Raw genomic sequence first — 17,804 nt, 5'->3', positions numbered from 1 at the left:
AGTTACCAGTGCCCACCCAGGAAGCTAGCAGTTATTGTATTGGAATTCTGTGGAACTCACACTCTCTGTCTTGCTTCAATTGTGGAATCTTCAAAGATCTACATGTAATGCAGCTGAGATCCTTCTTTGTGGACAAGGTTTCCCACACTGGCCATCTCCTGTGATCTTTTGAGAATTCAGTGTGCAGGCAACACTGAAAACACTGTAATTACCTGCTGGAAACTAGAAGTTACTGTCTGTGGGTGAAGGAACAAAAGAAAAAAATTGTAGATAACTTGTTGTCTCAATTTAGAGGCCTGGATGGTCTCACTGAGTAGTGGGGGAAACCATAACACTTCAAGCTACATCTACATGTTATTAAACACATATGAAAAGAGGAAATTCTAGTCATTTCACTATTTACTTCACCAATTACATCACCATTCACAAACTGCAAGGCATTTTATTTAAATAGTATGTTTTATAATATTGGGCATTGTGTGGAATTCCTTCTGGGATCAAAGGAATTTCTAGGTTTAGGGAACACAAAGTATCTTGCTCTATCTAAGATTTTTATTTCTCTGAATGAAGGAATGATCCTGGAAATGTATATTGCACATATAATAAACAGAGTCTTTGTATTGTGCCTCAACAAGAATATGACGTAAAGCAGAATGATTATTCACATTATAAAGCTGAACAACCTGAGGCTCAGAGACATTGAGTAATAGTCCAGGAAATACACCTAGAAAGTAGTGAAAGTTGGCAGAATTCAGGACTTTGAGCATATAATTGTCCTTTTCCCAGAACATCAACTTGCTTCCTACCAGTTAAATACTCGAGTCAATGAGACTAAGTGCCAGAAAATATTTGTAAGATAATTCTGATTTTCCCCCTGTTGTATACATTCAATGGTAACTTCAAGGTTTGCTAGAAGTATCTTACAGTTTGTGGAAGTTGTTGCCCAAGTCAGATACTACTTCTGATGAGACCACTTGCATAAGATTCATGGGAAAAAAGTAATCTGAAGCACTTCATACCTAGAATTTGGTTGAGAGAGAAATCCATTTGGCCAGATAGAAAGTTATGTTTCAATGCAAGAACTACTTAAGAAACATATCCAGATGTGGTAAAACAGCTTAAAAACATAACTTCAGCAACTTGGGAGGCTGGAGCAGGAGGACCACAAGTTTTAAGCCAACCTCAGCAATATGAAAAGGACCTAAGCAACCTAGCAAGACCCTGTCTCAAATAAAAAAATAAAGAGGACTGGGGATGTAGCTCTGAGTTCAATCCCCAGAACCAAAACAAAACAAACAAAAAAAGATGTGTCAGTTTCTGTAGGCAAGTGGAAAGATGAACATGGAAAGAGATGTTTGCATCTCCATGCATCTCTATTCTAAAGATGTCATAGCATAAGGCCAGGTGCTATAAGACCATATTTTAATAATCATAAAAATAACCCTGACAATGGGGGCATAGTGCAGAAAGTTTTCTGAGCAGGGACATAGTTTCTTGCAAGAAGTCACATGGAGAGAGGAGAGGATAAAATGAGACAGACGATTTTCTGGGTGTCAAGTGAACTTGTTAGAGTCATGCCCAGGATCCTGTTTTACAAATTGATCTGGTGGATCTATGGTTAATGTTAATTAGCCATACCCCACTTTGTGTGAACTTTAAAAGGGAATCAGTGCTCTGAATTCCTGCAAGCTGTACTTTTTATGAATTCATTTCTTTCTTTTCTATAGAAAGGAATAGACAAGGAATTTTACCTACTACTCACAGTGTTTGATGAGAATCTGAGCAGGTATCTTGATGAAAACATTCAGAAGTTTACCTGGAGTCCCTTCAGTGTTGACAAGGAAGACAAAGAGTTTGTGAAATCCAACCGAATGCATGGTATGATGGATGGTTTTCCCTCCTGTAAATGAAAGGTTTAGTTGCATTTGAAGTGAGTGTATTTGGAATGTTTTAACTATGTGAATTTTGGTCTCTTGAGTATTGCTCTTGGTCATGAAGTAAATTATTCTATGCTTTGCAAGTTATCTTTTGGAGATAATGATCCTTAATTATAACTTTTAAAACACTTTATCAGTCTTAGATCAAGAAATACAGAATTTGAATTAGCAAAGATCACAGTACATCAGAAATGAAGAAAATCGCTGACAAAATTCCTTTGTGTTCACAATAACATCCAGTCTGATAACCCAAGATATAATAGGAGGTAAACTTACACAGCAACGTATCCTAATCAAATAATATAAATGACTGCTGAAAGGGCTCATTTGTAAAAGACTAGCAGTTCCTATCCAAGATCTTCATCTGGGAGGAATGACCTAATTCTCTCTCCCTGTCTCTCTTTATGCCAAGTGTTATAATAGCAAACCACCTGGTAATTGGTTATGACCAACAAGATTCTCATTAGTCTTGAGCATATTACCTAAGGTGGCAGAGTAATAAGCTAGGGTCCAAACTCAGTGCCTGCAAGAGTGTGCAGCTGACCAAGTGCTAAAGTAAGTGCTGTAAGATAAGAGATGCTGAATTGTTCATTTTAAGACCAAGAATAATATCTAGGCTATAACATGGCCTTTGAAAATATTATGGAAGAATTTAAAAATAGCCCTGAGCCTCCCTCCCAGCTGAGGAATCCCCAAAAGTCAGGTTAACAAGTGACCCACAGCAACCAGGTCCTAGACTCCCAGGGTCCCTGATGTTCAGTTCCAATAGAGTCCCCTCTTGGACCAATGAAAAGCATGGACCAATACATTTTCAAGACCATCTCTGAAAACTTTTGCTACAATTAAATATGATTTCCTTTCTGAACTTCTTAGTAATATAAAAAAGGAAACTAAATTGAAAATAAGGAAACATAGTAATTCCTAATGGAGAATTCAAATTATAAAATGAATTCATCATCAGAAGGTGATTATATAGAAAATATAAAACAACTGAATGGACCATGTTGAATTCAGCTCCAATCTGGTTTGATAATACAAAACTCATTTTCAAATATTTTGGAAATGCAGGACATGTTATTCTTAAAGCAAAGTCCAAGAAAATAACATATCTCAGTATGATCAACTATAAACCAATGTCTAGTTCCAATCTTGCTTGACTGCAGTGGGAGGAATAAAGCAACAAAGTTAACCTGCCCCTCACATGGGACAATGCTTTGAGTTGCATCTATTATGTAGGCTGTATTCAAAATGTGTTTGCTGAACAAGTGAATGTCCTAGAAAGAAAAGCTTTAAACAAGAGTGCTAAGTCAAGAGAAGAGTCTCTACCAAACCAGTCAAGTACTAAACTTTATTAGCACCATGGCTTACACAAATATTCTTTAATATTTGAAAGACAAGATTTAGATTATTTATTTGCAAAAGCAGTATCAAGGGTTCCTTCCCCCGCCCGAGAATATGTGATCTCAGGAGCCCCAGAGCTTCTTGAAATTTCTACTAATAATCCAAGATTTAAAGTATGGTTACCAAGCACCACTGGTTCTGCAGACACAGGAACCAAAAGTAATTTTATTTATTTGACAGCAAGATTATATCAGGAAGCCATTTGTGGCCTTGTTGTTCTTTCTAACCCCAGGCATTTAGTAGGAAGTAGGAAGGAAGAGGACAGAATATTCATCTCTCTAGGGGACATCAAGTATGAGACATAAGTATGTGCACTCACCCATCAGACACTGCTATTAGATCATGATATTTATCCTCATAGAGTGAGAATGTCATTTCTAAATTCTTCTCAAGACACTGGTCCAGAGAGCTACTGTCAATGGATTGAGGTTGAATGTAAAAGATAAAATCAGTTTGTTACTCTGGAAGCATAGAAGGTCTTCATTCATATCTAAAAAACTGTTAAATATGCTTCAATTATTTTATTGGGGCAAGGAAGTAAACGTTACTATAAAACAAACTTATTTATTTCAGAGCTAATTTTTTATGAATTTAATGTTCCCTTACTCCCCCTCCCAAAACTCCTTCCCACTGATTAGACATGCAAACCATGTCAATTCATTGAAAGTATTTTAATTTATGCAGAATTCATGAAAAAAGTAAAGGGATGTCTGGTAACTTCTAGAATTGAATGCAAAGCCATTGCAAAGAAGGTCTAGCAGAGCTAAAGGAATTAACAACCAAAGGAAGAGATATTTAACAGAGGACATGACAGCATAAGAATCACAAAAGAAAACTATTTTTATGTCAAGAAAATTTGGAGAGAACAGTGAAGTCAAATATTTTTACTAAGAATGATGATCTTTGTGGTTGGTAAAAGTAAAATGTAAAGTTGAGTGGTATTATATCATGCCATTAAACAATTTTGTCAGAAATATTATGCAAGAAAAAAACCTTATTTATTCCTTATTGATTCTTAGAATTAGTGTCCTTGTGTATGTTTGTTAAATTTTTTAATAATTTCAGTGTATTTTTATTACTCATTGTTAAATTTGGTCTCTATTTTAAATTGATTCCACATGTGGCTTCTTCCTTAGTACTATTTATTCTTTGATAATCAGGGTCTTCTGTACTCTTCACTAACTTGAAACATCCTGATAATTGTTCATTAAAGTAGTGTGGTTTCAGTATGTGGACATAATTATTGTGGGCTCTGACTGTCCTCTCCCTTCCATTTAGCTATCAATGGCTATATGTATGGCAACCAGCCAGGCCTAAGTATGTGCAAAAAGGACAGAGTTTCCTGGCATTTGATTGGAATGGGCACTGACACAGACATGCATGGAGTTTATTTTCAAGGCAACACTATCCACCTACGAGGGACTCATCGCGATTCCCTGACCCTGTTTCCCCACGTGTCCACAACGGTATTCATGCAGCCAGACCGTGCAGGTAAATTTGGCAGGTCCATCTCAGGTAACCAGATTCCTACTCAGTCTCAGAGCTTCCTCCCCCAGAAGCAATTGTAGATGTTAGGCACTTTGAAAGATATAGAAATAATTTTTATTCAAGTCAGAGAATACTGGCTATTTTAATCTGAACACATAGTGTAAAGGACAGAGGCATCTACAAAGCAGAAGTGAGTGTCTTCTAAATGACTTTGCCACACAAATCCCTAGTGAATGCTCCTAATTCATATGTGTGAAAATTCATCCCTCAGAAAAGACATATTTTGCTTTCATGAAGCACGAACATCATTCTAGCTGCTGCCCTGAAACACCTCCAGGCTTGGATAGCCCAGTAGATGACTTTAGTTTCTGTAGGTATAAATGTAGTCATAACTTTAGCTTGGTATCCTATCCCTAGGGACTTTTAGTGGCCTTTGTATGAGTTATTTGGGGACCTTTCTATTTTTATTCATTTGGGCACTCTTGGTTTTCCCAGAGGGAAAGCTGCATTGTGTCTGTAGTCCAGGGAGGTCCCTGTGAAATGCCAATGTGAAATGAAACTTCTTCCTTTAAAGATTTCAAGCTATTTAGATAACTGGAACATTTTTACTAAAAATGTAGAGCAACACATGGGAGCATATGCTAGCTGCCACGTTAAAAGTGAGGACAGCAAGTGCTCTGGGCATTCAATATGTTTTTTCCAATCCAACTTTTCATCAGTCTTAACAAGAAACAAATATGCTACCCCAAATGAGTAACTGCTGACTCTCATTTATTAATGGACCTCTTACTTCTTTACTGGAACTGCAGTTTAGATGCCTATGTGTCATCAATTAATAACCTGAGGCTTGAATTTCAAAACCTTTGCCCAAGGACTGCAGACACTAGGAGTGCTACAATCTTTTTTCAGGGAGTAGGGGAGTGGAGTGGGTGGGTCCTGGGAATTGAACTCAGGGGCACTCAATCACTGAGCCACATCCCCAGCTATATTTTGTATTTTATTTAGAGACAAGGTCTCACTGAGTTGCTTAGCACCTTATTGTTGCTGAAGCTGGCTTTGAACACACAATCCTCCTGCCTCAGCCTCCTGAGCTGCTGGGATTATAGGTGTGCACTATAGTACCTGGCGAGTGCTACAATCTTTGCCTTGTAAACTTGTAAATTTCCTGTAGTGTTCAACCTCTCTACATTACTATAGGTGATCAATTATGAGTCACCCAATCCAAACCAAACCAAAGGATTCCTTGAACAACACAATGTTTTTGTTTCTTTTTTTTTTTTTTTTTTTTTTTTTTGGTACCAGGGATTGAACTCAGGGGCACTTGACCATTGAGCCAATTACTCATATGCCCCACAGGCTTCTAAAAAGCTTCATAACAATGTTTTCTGGTTTAGTTTGGTATTGAACATAAATCTGTAACTGCCTAAAAGCTCAGTCATTTCATTAATTCCTGTTCCTCATCTGTAAATTGGGAAGAGTGTTCAAAGAGTGGGTAGAGCAGACAGTAGCCTGCAACTCAAATGCTTTCTCTTTGCTCTTACAGAAGATAATCCCTTGACTATGGGCTGCTTAGGAAAAGCACATGCAGAGGGAGGTCTTTCCAAGTTTGCCTTCAGAGGTGTCTTCTCTGTGTTTTTGCAAAGACCCTTCTTTATGAGGATCCTGTGCAATGGGGTGTTTGAATACCCTTTGAAACAACTGTTGTTACTTATCTAGAAGGGATAATAATATAGCAATATTTGGAATTACATGTATAGCAAGATTGAAGCTCTCTTTGTGTTTTAAAGATGTTTAAGGATAGGAATTCTAATCATCACTAAGAGCAGTCCATTAAAGAAAAGGAAGATCTATTGATCCAATAATTTCTTTGGGAATTAATAATTTCAATAATTTTGTTCCCAATATATCATGGTGAGTTCAGTTAGGATATATCTATCTGATACCAATGCCTAAAAAACTCAGCTTAAAAAAATTACTTACCTTCACTCAGACATATTGCTGATTTTATTTATTTTTTAAATATATATATATGTTAAAAATAAAATTGTGTGTGTGTGTGTATATATATATATATATATATATATATATATATATATATATATATATATATTAGTTAGTTAGCTAGCAATGGGGCTTTATTTTCTTTTATTTACATGCAAAGCTGAGAATTGAACCCAGTGCCTTACACATGCTAGGCAAGCACTCTACCACTGAGCTATGACCCCAGACCATAATTGTTGATTTTAAATAGAGAAATTTAGTTGATTTTTTTCCTTTTCATCCAGAAAAATGTAAATACTACCATTGGACATGAGAACCTCCTTTGCTCAAGATCTTAATGAAGTAATACTTTTGGCTTTAATAATAATAATACCTTACAGTTTTATTGTGCTTTATAATTTATGAAATCCTTGAGGGCAAAATCCATGACTTCAGAAATGTGGCCTAATTTGAGCTTTGTCTGGGATATTCATCTTATGGTAATTAGTTTTTATAAACTGGGCTGGACTAAGATAGTCAGTCATACTTGTCAGTGATTTTCCTGGAATAGCTGATTTCTTGGTAACACTGTGGGTTTTATTTTTACATTAAAATTAATTTCAAATGGTATTTTTCCTCCATAAATAAATATCATCAAAGCATTTTATTACCTTTGAGTCTGGTTTTAAAGTATTTAGAGCTGATACTTTAAAAGTCCACCTTACTTCTGGGTGGTGCAAACTAGTAATCCCAGTGGCTTGGGAGGCTGAGGCAGGAAGATTTCGAGTTCAAAGCCAGCCTCAGCAACTTAGCGAGGCCCTAAGCAACTTTACAAGATCCTGTCTAAAATAAAAATATATATATGTATGTATATAAAATGAAAATTAAAAAAAGGGCTAGGGTTGTAGCTCAGTGATTAAGCGCCCCTGGGTTCTACCTTACTTATGACTGATTTTGGAATAAGATATGTAGGTTTGTTGAGAGCAGACCAACAATAACAAAACCGAGCGCTGCGCACAATGCCAAGCCCTTTCTCTTTCAGGTATTTTCAAGGTGTTTTGCTCCACCTTGCATCACTTCAACAGAGGCATGGGTCAGATATATGAGGTCAACAGCTGTGGCAACAGGGACCCTTCTGAGCAACCGTACGGGATGATAAGAACCTTTTACATCGCTGCTGAAGAGGTAGAATGGGATTATGCCCCTAACAAAAACTGGGAGTTCGAAAAGCAGCACTTGGACGCAGGAGGGGAAAGGTACCGCTGGCGAAGCCGCCAAGTCTCTTCGTGGGAATGCGCATGCTCTGTAGGCGTTTATCACTGGTGGAACCCTGAAAGGGCCCGGGTTTTTTTTTTTTTCCGTCAGACAGAAGCTTTTACTTAGGAGCACAGATTAGGGAAGCTGCCAGCCTCCACCCCTGGAAGGGAACCCGAGGTCGTCCTGAGGACACTCTGCGACAGGCTCATACACCTTCCCAAGTGGTGACCGGTCTGCTATGACCCCTGAGTAGATGCGCAAGCAGAGGGGAAAGGCTGGGGGAAGAGGTGGACTGGGGGAAGAGGTGGATCCCACAGCGATAAAGTGTCTGGGAAGACAGAAGGGGCCCGAGGAGGCAGAGAAAGTGTATAGATTCCAGGTGAGGGGCCGGGCTGCTGAAGATTGAGAAGCGCAGGGAAGGGTAAGAAAGGATAAGCCATTGTCTGAGCCGATCCAGGTGGGGGAAGCCAAGGAGGGGTGGGAGGCCTGTCTTGGGAGAGGTCTCTGAGTCAGGATGGGAAGAACAGATCTCTCTACTGGGTCCTGTACCCAGAATGTCTCCATGATTGACCCTTCTTGATAAGTGATGTCAGCCATTGCTACAAGACACAGAATCAGCAACGCTCCAGCCACATGCAGGCTTGTGAGTATTGGTCCTCTATTGCCCTCCTAGAGTCCTGTGGCCAAGCTCCCCAGGGTATCCTGGGATGGAGTGAAATAAGGAGGAAGTCAGGCACAGACTGCAGATCTCCTCCCCCGAAGTTAATACCCTCCACTTTGCAACAACCAGCTGCTTGGATATTAATCTCACATGCAGATGAGGAAACTTGGGTGCAGAGTTAAGTTGTCGAGCTGGTCTTTGGCAGAGTTGGAATTGAACATAGATCTTTTAAAAAGCAAATTCATTTTCTGCAACATACTATGTTCTTTTGTGGCCCCATTTTACCACCTACCCCCAACTGCTCCCCACCGTAGTCCCTATGGACACCTCATATAATCCTTCTCTGACTGTGATGCACCCAAACAACTCTACACACTGCTATTCCAAATCTTAACTCATTTGTTTCCTGTCTTGTTAGCCTTTGTTTTGAGGTTTCATATTCCTGGAAAAGAGAGTATAACAGTGCCACCTTATGGATAAGTGAAAACAAAACAAACAAAAAAAATTAAAATGACTGTTGAAGATTTGCCTGGGGGATAGAAGGATTTCAAACACCCTCCATTATTTGATTACTTGTTAGTTAAACCAAATACCCATTCTCCAAGAAACTAGTGGTGCTAGTACATGGAAAAATAGAGGGTGCTGAGGGAAGGAGGGGTGAAAAGAAATAATCGGACCCCTTCTCTGCCACTCTGGTTATTCCTCATAGATGATAAGGCAAAGTGAGATAAGGCACATGTTTCACATATTCAAAGTACAAGTTCTATGGATAAACACTTAGCAAAGAATTGAAATGGTAAGTTCTCCTAGTGGCACATTTGTAGCACCTCTTTAAGTAGAATCCCAGTGACAAATGCCCCTCTGTACTTGATTTCTATGCCTCTGTATTTTGCCCCGAGACCATGGTGGGATCATATTTATTTTCTGAACCACCTCTTGATACAGGTTATTTCTAAAACATTTATTGTCCTAACCAGTACAGACCCTCTTCCCCACCTTAGGACCTGAAAATCTTTCTTTGAGATTTCCTAAAAACACACTGGGAAGGTTTTAGGAACCCAGAAAGGACTAATGGGCCAATCAGCACAATTCCAAGAGGGAAGTTTGTGAAGTGGAAAGGAATTTGAAAATGGAAATTAAGTTGCTGGTGCTAATATGTGGACTGATATGTGTCTACTTGAACCATACTGGGATTCACCACAATAATAATCAGCTATTAGTATATGATGAACTCAGCATTTTGTTAAGGTTTTTACAAACCATATATTTTGGGATCTTTACAACACACTTGACCCATTTAATTAGCTTTTGCCCAGCATCCCATTCAACATCCTCATGAAATGATAATGAGATGCTTATATAGCACTTAAGTTGTGGCCAACACAGTTTTTACAGATACTAACTCACATGATCTGTGCATTAATCCTATGGTAGGTACATCATTACCACCCTACTCTGCAGGGGAGGAAAGCTGGAAACCCATAGAGCATGGCTTCAGGATGTGTTCGGGTCACCATGCAAGCATTACTAGACTCATGGAAAATAAAACTAGAAGAAAAATTCTCTACATTTTGCAAAGTATACAGTCTAGGGTAGAAGATGTATATGTATTTATTGAATACCTACTATGTGCTAGGCATTGTGCTTCACTTTTGGAGGTGAAACAATGTGGAGGACAGACAAGTTCCCTTCTTAAATCAAATTCATGGTCCATGAGAAAGATACAGAACAAACATCTAGAGTGAAGCAATTTTAAGAGAAGGGAACTGCAGGGTGCAATGGGAGATCACAACACAGCCTGTTTGGGAAAAGGTGGGGAGAGGGCAGGTGGCCAGGGAGTTTTCTGGAGGAAGTAGTCCTGGAGCTGGGATGTGAAGAGGGCACCAATTGAGGAGGTGGGAAGGATTTCTTGATGAAGGATCAACATGTATGAAAGCCTGGATGGAAGAGAGGGCACATCATGTTCAAGAGAGTGTATGTTTAGAATAAGCAGAGCAAGTCGGGGGGTGGGCAGTGATGGGGAATTAGGATCAGGAGGCTGCAAAGCAGATAATGAAGGGCTTAAGAGCCAAACCAAGGAGTTTTGCAGTGGGAAGCCATAAAACTATTTTCCATGAGGAGTGACTTGGTCAAATTCATAGCTTAGGGCTACTCTCCCTGCAGTGGAGAGCATAGAGGAAAGGGAGCTGCATGGGAGGCAGGAAGTGATGAAGAATGATTCCAATTAATTCAGGTAAGTGGGGCAGGTGGCTCTGTTTAGAATACAGCCAGTTAATGGGGTTGTGGGGATGAAACTCATCATATTTGGAAACAAAATTGATATATTTCTCTTTTTCTCCCCTCTCTCCTTCCCTTCTTTCCTTCCTTCCTTCCCTCTTTCTTTTTTGAGACAAGATCTCACTCTGTTGCCCAGGCTGATCTCAAACTTGACACCCTCCTGCCTCAGCCACCTGAGTAACTGGAATTACAGGTGTGAGCCACCACAACCAGCTCTTTTAGATTTTTTTTGAATCAATCATTAGTGACAGTCTACCTTGGTGATAGATTAAATACACATGTAAATGTACAGTTGATCCTCATCATGGATTCCATATTTGTAAACTTGCCTATTTGCTAAAATTTATTTTTAACACCTCAATCAATTCTGGCTTTTGTTCTGGTTATTCAAAGATATTCACAGGGTGGTGAAAAAATACTGATGCACACATTTCCAGAGGCAATCAACCAGAACATTCCTGCTTTCCTGTTTCAGCTCTCCTACTGTAAAGAAGTGCCTTTTCTTTCTTTCCTTCCTTCCTTTCTTTCTCTTCTTTCTTTCCTTCTTTTGCTTCTCCCTCCTCCTCCTCTTCTCCTTTTTCTAATTATTCTCCCCTACCCTTCCCCTTCCCCTCTCCCTGTTCCTCTCCCTCTTCCTCTTCACCTCCCCTCTCTTACCCCTTGCCTCTTCCTTCCCCCTCCCCTCTCCCTTCCTCTTTTAATTTAGTGCCATATCTTCTGCATTTGTGTTCTTCATTTTGGCTATTTAGCTGTTTAAGATGGTCCCCTTAAGAGTAGCACTGAAGCACTGTCCAGAATTTCTAAGATCAAGAAAATTGTGATGTGACTTGTGGAGAAAATACATGTATTAGCAAAGCTTCATTTGGGTATGAGTTATAGTGCAGTTAACTATGAGCTCAATATTAACAAATCACCAACAACTATTAAATAAAGTGTCCTCAAACAGGAACACACTTGAAACAAGATAATTCAGTGTTCACCATGACTATCTAGAACATAAGAGCCATGAATAAGAAGAATCAGCTGTAACTATATTTGCATATAGGTACATACACAAAATATAACCTGCAAAGATCTTTACAAGTAAAAAAAGAATGAGGTATGGAATGATATATATGAAACCTGGAGGAATTCAGGATGGTGAAAATGTGTGCACACTCATATATATGTGTGTGAGGTTAGGTAGTGCCACAAAGAGAAGACTATCTCAAGGGGACCTTAAGAATCTCTGAGGTTGACCCCACTCAACACCTGGCAACAGTGGATAGCAATTGTTTCAAGGGTGGACCATGGGCCATACTGGGGTGAACTTATCAGAACCTGAAGACCTTAGAAGTGCCAATTCCTAGCCCTACTCCCAGAGGCCAGTTCCCTAGAGAGACCCTGGTTACAGCCAGGTTTGGGGAGCATTGATCCAGAGTACCCCCAAATCACTCTGAAAAACTTAATTTTTGATGCTTCCGATTTGCAGACATGGAGATATATTTATGAACCACACTGAAAACTGGATTGGCTCTCAGTACAAGAAAGTGGTTTACAGGGAATATACCAATGGAGAATTTGTGGAGATCAAAGCTCGACCACCGCGAGAGGAGCACTTAGAACTCCTGGGTATGGTACAGATTTCAGCCATGCACCATCAGCCCCAGGCGTGTGCACATGTCTGAAGACACACACACACACACACACACACACACACACACACACACACCCCTTTCCTGTAAGACTGAGAAGGGACCGAGTACCATGACTGCATTCATGCGTGACTGAATTCATTCGGTGCAATATCTTCCTTATCAGGGAGTGTCCTGGGTCCTCAGCTCACACAAAGAATAGCATAATAAGATTACCAGATAACACTCAAACAGGAGTCCATTCCATCAGGGCAGTCTACTCAGTGTCTAATAATACTGAGCTTCTTTCCCATTCCTTTACTGAGCTAGGGAATTTTAATTTAAAACAAGTTGATGTCTCACAACACCAGGCAGTGTGTTTGTATAAGTTCTCCGAAGTCCTAGATTATCCATGCACAGTGCCATACTAATGCACCATAAAAATATTTATGACAAAGGAGGAACTCCCATGGGAGATGGGTGCCAAGGGTGAAAGGTCTAGTTTCAGTTCGGGAGGCCCCAACCCATGCCCTCCGAACATACTGGGTCTGCCTGCAGCCTCTGCACTACCTGATGCCCAGCTGCCTGGCCTGGCCCTCAGATAAGCTCCCCCTGCTTTCTATCCCCACATTCCTGCACCTGGGAGACCTGACCCCATCTTAAAGACAGGATTTTAAAACAGAGGGCTAATCTAGAGGACTTCTTGAAATCCTTTGCTGCTTTAAAATATACAAGTTAACATATAAACAATATGACTTTCCACAGAACCATGACTCCCAGCTTGATGAATTATTAAATGCTCCACCCCCCTCCCCCTCACCTATTAACATTGGCACGCAAGCTTGTTTGTCATATCAAATGAATGAGTCATTCCCAGTGGAATCATTCATTTAGGCCCCATGTATCCAAAAACCTCTTAAGGAGAGGTGCTGGTCCTCCTGAGGCATTTGGGTTATGCTTGCAAAGAGCCCAGTTTGATTCCACTCAGTAAAATGAAAGACTTCATCAGAGGCAATGCCAGCAGCCTTCAGCTAGGGGTGGGTGAGGCTCGTCCACTTATTTTCTTCAGTTCAGGGAGAGTCCTGGGATTCTGAAATACTTAGAGGGCACATAAAATGCACTAAATGCCCAAGAGAGAACCATAGGGATCTGATCTGAGGTGCTTCCTTATGGCAGTCTACTTACCTGTAAGCTGTGTAAGATCTCATGAAGACTTTTTTGAGTGCTATACTCTGCCATTGTGGGGTGTCATGTTCTGAGCATCTTGAGGTGACAGGCATCTGGCATGGTGAGGGTCATGGCATCGTAAGGCTAGCAGAGTCTCTCTCTAGAGGGTTGTGGGCTCATCTTCTTGGACATGCAGGCTAGTTGCTTCCAACAGAAAATCGCACAACTTAATGGAATCACTGTGTTGATCATAAATCAATGCATAACTTCTTATTCCACTCATCTTATTCCACTCATTCCAAATATTTTAATATACATTATTTCATGAGATCCTCTTCATTATTATTGTATTCATTAGCCAGAAAATAAGCAGTTTCAGACGCACCAAAGGTTACACACAAGGTGACAACTGAAAGTCACCATATCATATGAATATGCCTTTTCTTAGAAATTATTTTTTAGTAGTAATACAAAGTTAAGCATATTGATCCTTACCTGTTCAATGCAGTGAAACAAGCATTTTACATATGTTATTTTATTTCACCCTTACTATAACCCCATGAGAAAGGTATTATTAAGCCCATTTTATTGATGAAAATTTGAAACTCAGATTACATGACTTGCATAAGGTCCCTCTAGTAAGTGGCAGAATTTGAACCTAGGTTGGTCCCATTACTATACACTTCATGATATTTAATTCTGTACAATATTGTCCTCTAAAGGAAGTGCACTAATGAAGAAGCTAACCCTTGTTTTATTCTCTAATACTACCTACATTTAAATTACTTTGATGTTGGAAAGATCAATGATAATGCACACAGACCTGTGTTTTGCCTTTAGGTCCAATGATTCATGCTGAGGTGGGTGACACCATCCTGATCATATTTAAGAACAAAGCCAGCCGGCCCTACTCCATCTCAGCCCAGGGTATAGAGGATATGGACAGTGGGAAGCGACTCGATGTGCCCATCACAAAGCCAGGTATGAAATGCCAGAGATCTGCTTCATCCTAATGGGGCCACAAGACCTCACTCTTTTGTGATCTATGAAGAGTCTTGAAGAACTCATCTTAATGTCAGTGTCCTGGCCCCTCCTGGTATGAAATCTTCTTTCATCCATTGACCAAGTATTTAAAAAATGTCTAGGGCCCATTAGGAAGCTCGCAGGCTAGTAAGAAATAATAATGGCTAACACATACTGAGTGTTAAACTTGTGTCAAATGCTATGCTTTATGTTTAAGCCAAAAAAAGCAACAAATGAAAAACCCTTCATTTATCTTTACAACAGCCTGGCAAGGTAGGTGCTAACTTATTTAATCAATTCTGACACCATAATTACCCATCATTATTTTATCTATTATAGAAAACCATGATGCCAATTAAAACTTAACATGCTACAGATTGAACAACACATTTGAACTTCAGATTGAACAATACTTTTGGACTTCAGACAAGTTAAAATGTAAAAAATTTGCATCCTGTAACAGATGAAATATGGTATTATTATGTCCATTTAAAAAATAACTAAAGAACAGGAGGGTCAAGAACTTGGCCAGGTCCCTTTTTTGTAATGGTAGAATTTAAGTGTGCTTGACTCTAGGACCTGAGCTATTAATCACACATTTCTCTCAAGGTGTTAAAAGTGAGGTTTTTTTTTGTTGTTGTTGTTTGTTTTTTTTTGTTTTTTTTTTTTGGAAAAAGACAAGATGAATCATTTCAGTTGTAATGCAGATTATACATGATAAGGTTCTAAGTGGTGAATAATTTCAGGGATATTCCTAAAAATATTTGTAAAAGTTTCAGAGAAGGAAAATTCATGAAGCCTAATTGATTAATTCATAGAAATTAAGGAAAGAAGTAATTGAGAAAAACTTTTTAAAGGACACAAACTTCTGGTTGGTTTTGTTTCGGTCATCATTATACAAAATTCATGTATGAAGATGTGAATTTGGTGTCAATATACCATATATTAAAAAAGAGATTTGATAAATTGTGGTATAACGGTGTATTAAGACTTGTAATGCAAAAAATTATGAATGTAATGCACTCCACTATTGTCATGTATGTAAGAAATAATTAAAAAAAGAAAAAAAGTGAAATCCTCTTGTTACATAAGGAGGTCAATAGATCATATCTAAGAAACAACTAGAAACTTTAAGCATATTAGTTAGAAATATCAAGGTAGCTACCATAAAAAGTAGCTAAAGGAGTTGGAAATGTTTGCTGCTGAAAAGTTATTTTTATATGACTTTAGAATTAGTTTCACTTTTAAACTTATAACTTTGAAGAAAATAAGCTTTTTTAAAAAAATTTTAAAAAGAAATTAATAAACATTATTTTGTAGGAAAGTCTTAGATTCACAGAAAAACTGAGCAGAAGGTACAGAGATTTCCCATATACCTCCCACCCCACACATGCATAGACTCCCTAACAACAGTTTCCCCATCAGAGTGCTACCACTAGAGGTAGCTACAGTTGATGAGCCTGTACTGACACATCATTGTTATACAAAGTCTGTAATTTACATCAGGGTCCATGCTTGGTATGTGAACTCTATGGGTTAAAAAAAAAAAAAAAAAAAAAAAGTACAATGGCATGTATTTTCCACTGTGGTACCACACAGAAAAATTTTACTGTCCTAAAAATTCTCTGTGTACTGACTGTTTATCCTGCTTTGCCCCTGAACCTCCAGAAACTACAGATATTTGCACCATCTCCAAGCTTTCATGGATGTCCTATATGTGACCTGAACATCCAGTATGTGACCTTTTCACTTGATGATGTGCACTTAAACTTCCTCCATGTCTTTCTCTTTTCATGGTTCAATAGCTTGCTTCCTTTTAGCATTGAATAATATTCCATTTTGTGGTTTGTATAATTTATTCACTCACCCACCAAAGAACATCTTTGTTGCTTTCATGTTTTGGCAATTGTGATTAGAGCTGCTACAAAATCCATGTATATCTTTTTTGCCTGGATGTAAATTTTGAGCTCCTTTGGGTGAATATAAGGACAACATTTACTGAGATCATATAGTAATAGTATGTATAGTTTTTAAAGAAATTGCCAAATTGTCTTCCAAAATGTCTGAAACAATTTGCATTCCCGTAAGCAATGAATGAGAGTTCCCATTGCTCCACACTTTTTCAGTACTGATGTTTTAGATTTTGGCCATTCTAATAGGTGCATAGTATATGTAGTTATTTTAATTTGTAATTCCATAGATGACCTATGATGTTGAACATCTTTTTATATATTTACTTGCCATCAAGTAAGCTGTGGCGAGGTATCTCTTAGGTCTTTGCTTTTCTGTTTTTTAAAGTAACTTTGTTTGCTTTCTTATTGTTGAGTTTTGACAGTTCTTTGTATGTTTTGGATGACAGGTCTTCATCAGATGTGTCTTGCAAATATTTTTTCCCGTCTGTGGCTTGTATCCTAATTTTATTGACATTGTCTTTCACAGAGCAGAGGTTTCTATTTTTAATGAAGTTCAGCTTATCAATTGTTCCTTTCATGTATTGTGCCTTCGGTGTTGTATCTAAAAATCATGATTATACCAAGGATTTTCTTATATTATCTTCTAGGAATTTTATGGCTTTGCATTTTCATTTAGGTCTATGACTCATTTTGAGTTAATTTCTCTAAAGGGTGCAAAGTTTTTTTATATTATTATTGGCATGTGGATGTTCCAGTACCATTTATTGAAAAGACTATTTTGTTGCCATTGATTGTCTTTACTACTTTATCAAAGATCAGTTGATTGAATTTATGTGGTTCTATTCTGAGCTTTCTATTTTTTCCACTGTCTGCATTTTCTTTAACCAATACCACAAATGTCGTGATTACTGTGGCTTTCTAGCTTGTTTTAGTTTTGATTAACAATAATTTTACTTATGTATAGGGTACAATACAATGTTTCAGTACATGTATATATTGTGTAATGACCAAACCAGGGTAATTATATCTATCACATTGAAAATTTATCATTTCTTTATGGTGTGGACATTCAAAATCCTCTCTTTTG

At 38.4% G+C, this 17,804-nt stretch overlaps 1 protein-coding gene across 1 annotated transcript in view; it reads left to right on the top strand.

The window, feature by feature from the left end:
* The window catches only part of HEPHL1 (hephaestin like 1), a gene marked incomplete at both ends in the record, with an annotated part of 69,616 nt that overhangs the window by 42,544 nt on the left and 9,268 nt on the right, over positions 1-17,804 (top strand). Inside the window, 5 exons of the mRNA XM_081281205.1 lie at positions 1,728-1,878; positions 4,617-4,829; positions 7,849-8,062; positions 12,473-12,612; positions 14,622-14,762. Coding sequence (XP_081137331.1) covers positions 1,728-1,878; positions 4,617-4,829; positions 7,849-8,062; positions 12,473-12,612; positions 14,622-14,762 — 859 coding nt within the window. The remainder of the gene's footprint in view (positions 1-1,727; positions 1,879-4,616; positions 4,830-7,848; positions 8,063-12,472; positions 12,613-14,621; positions 14,763-17,804) is intronic.

The sequence above is a fragment of the Spermophilus citellus genome (genome assembly GCF_964194105.1).
Source record: "Spermophilus citellus genome assembly, chromosome: 2".
Taxonomy (NCBI): Eukaryota; Metazoa; Chordata; class Mammalia; order Rodentia; family Sciuridae; genus Spermophilus; species Spermophilus citellus.
Note: the sequence above shows the minus strand (reverse complement) of the source record. Positions and strands in the feature narration are given on the sequence as shown.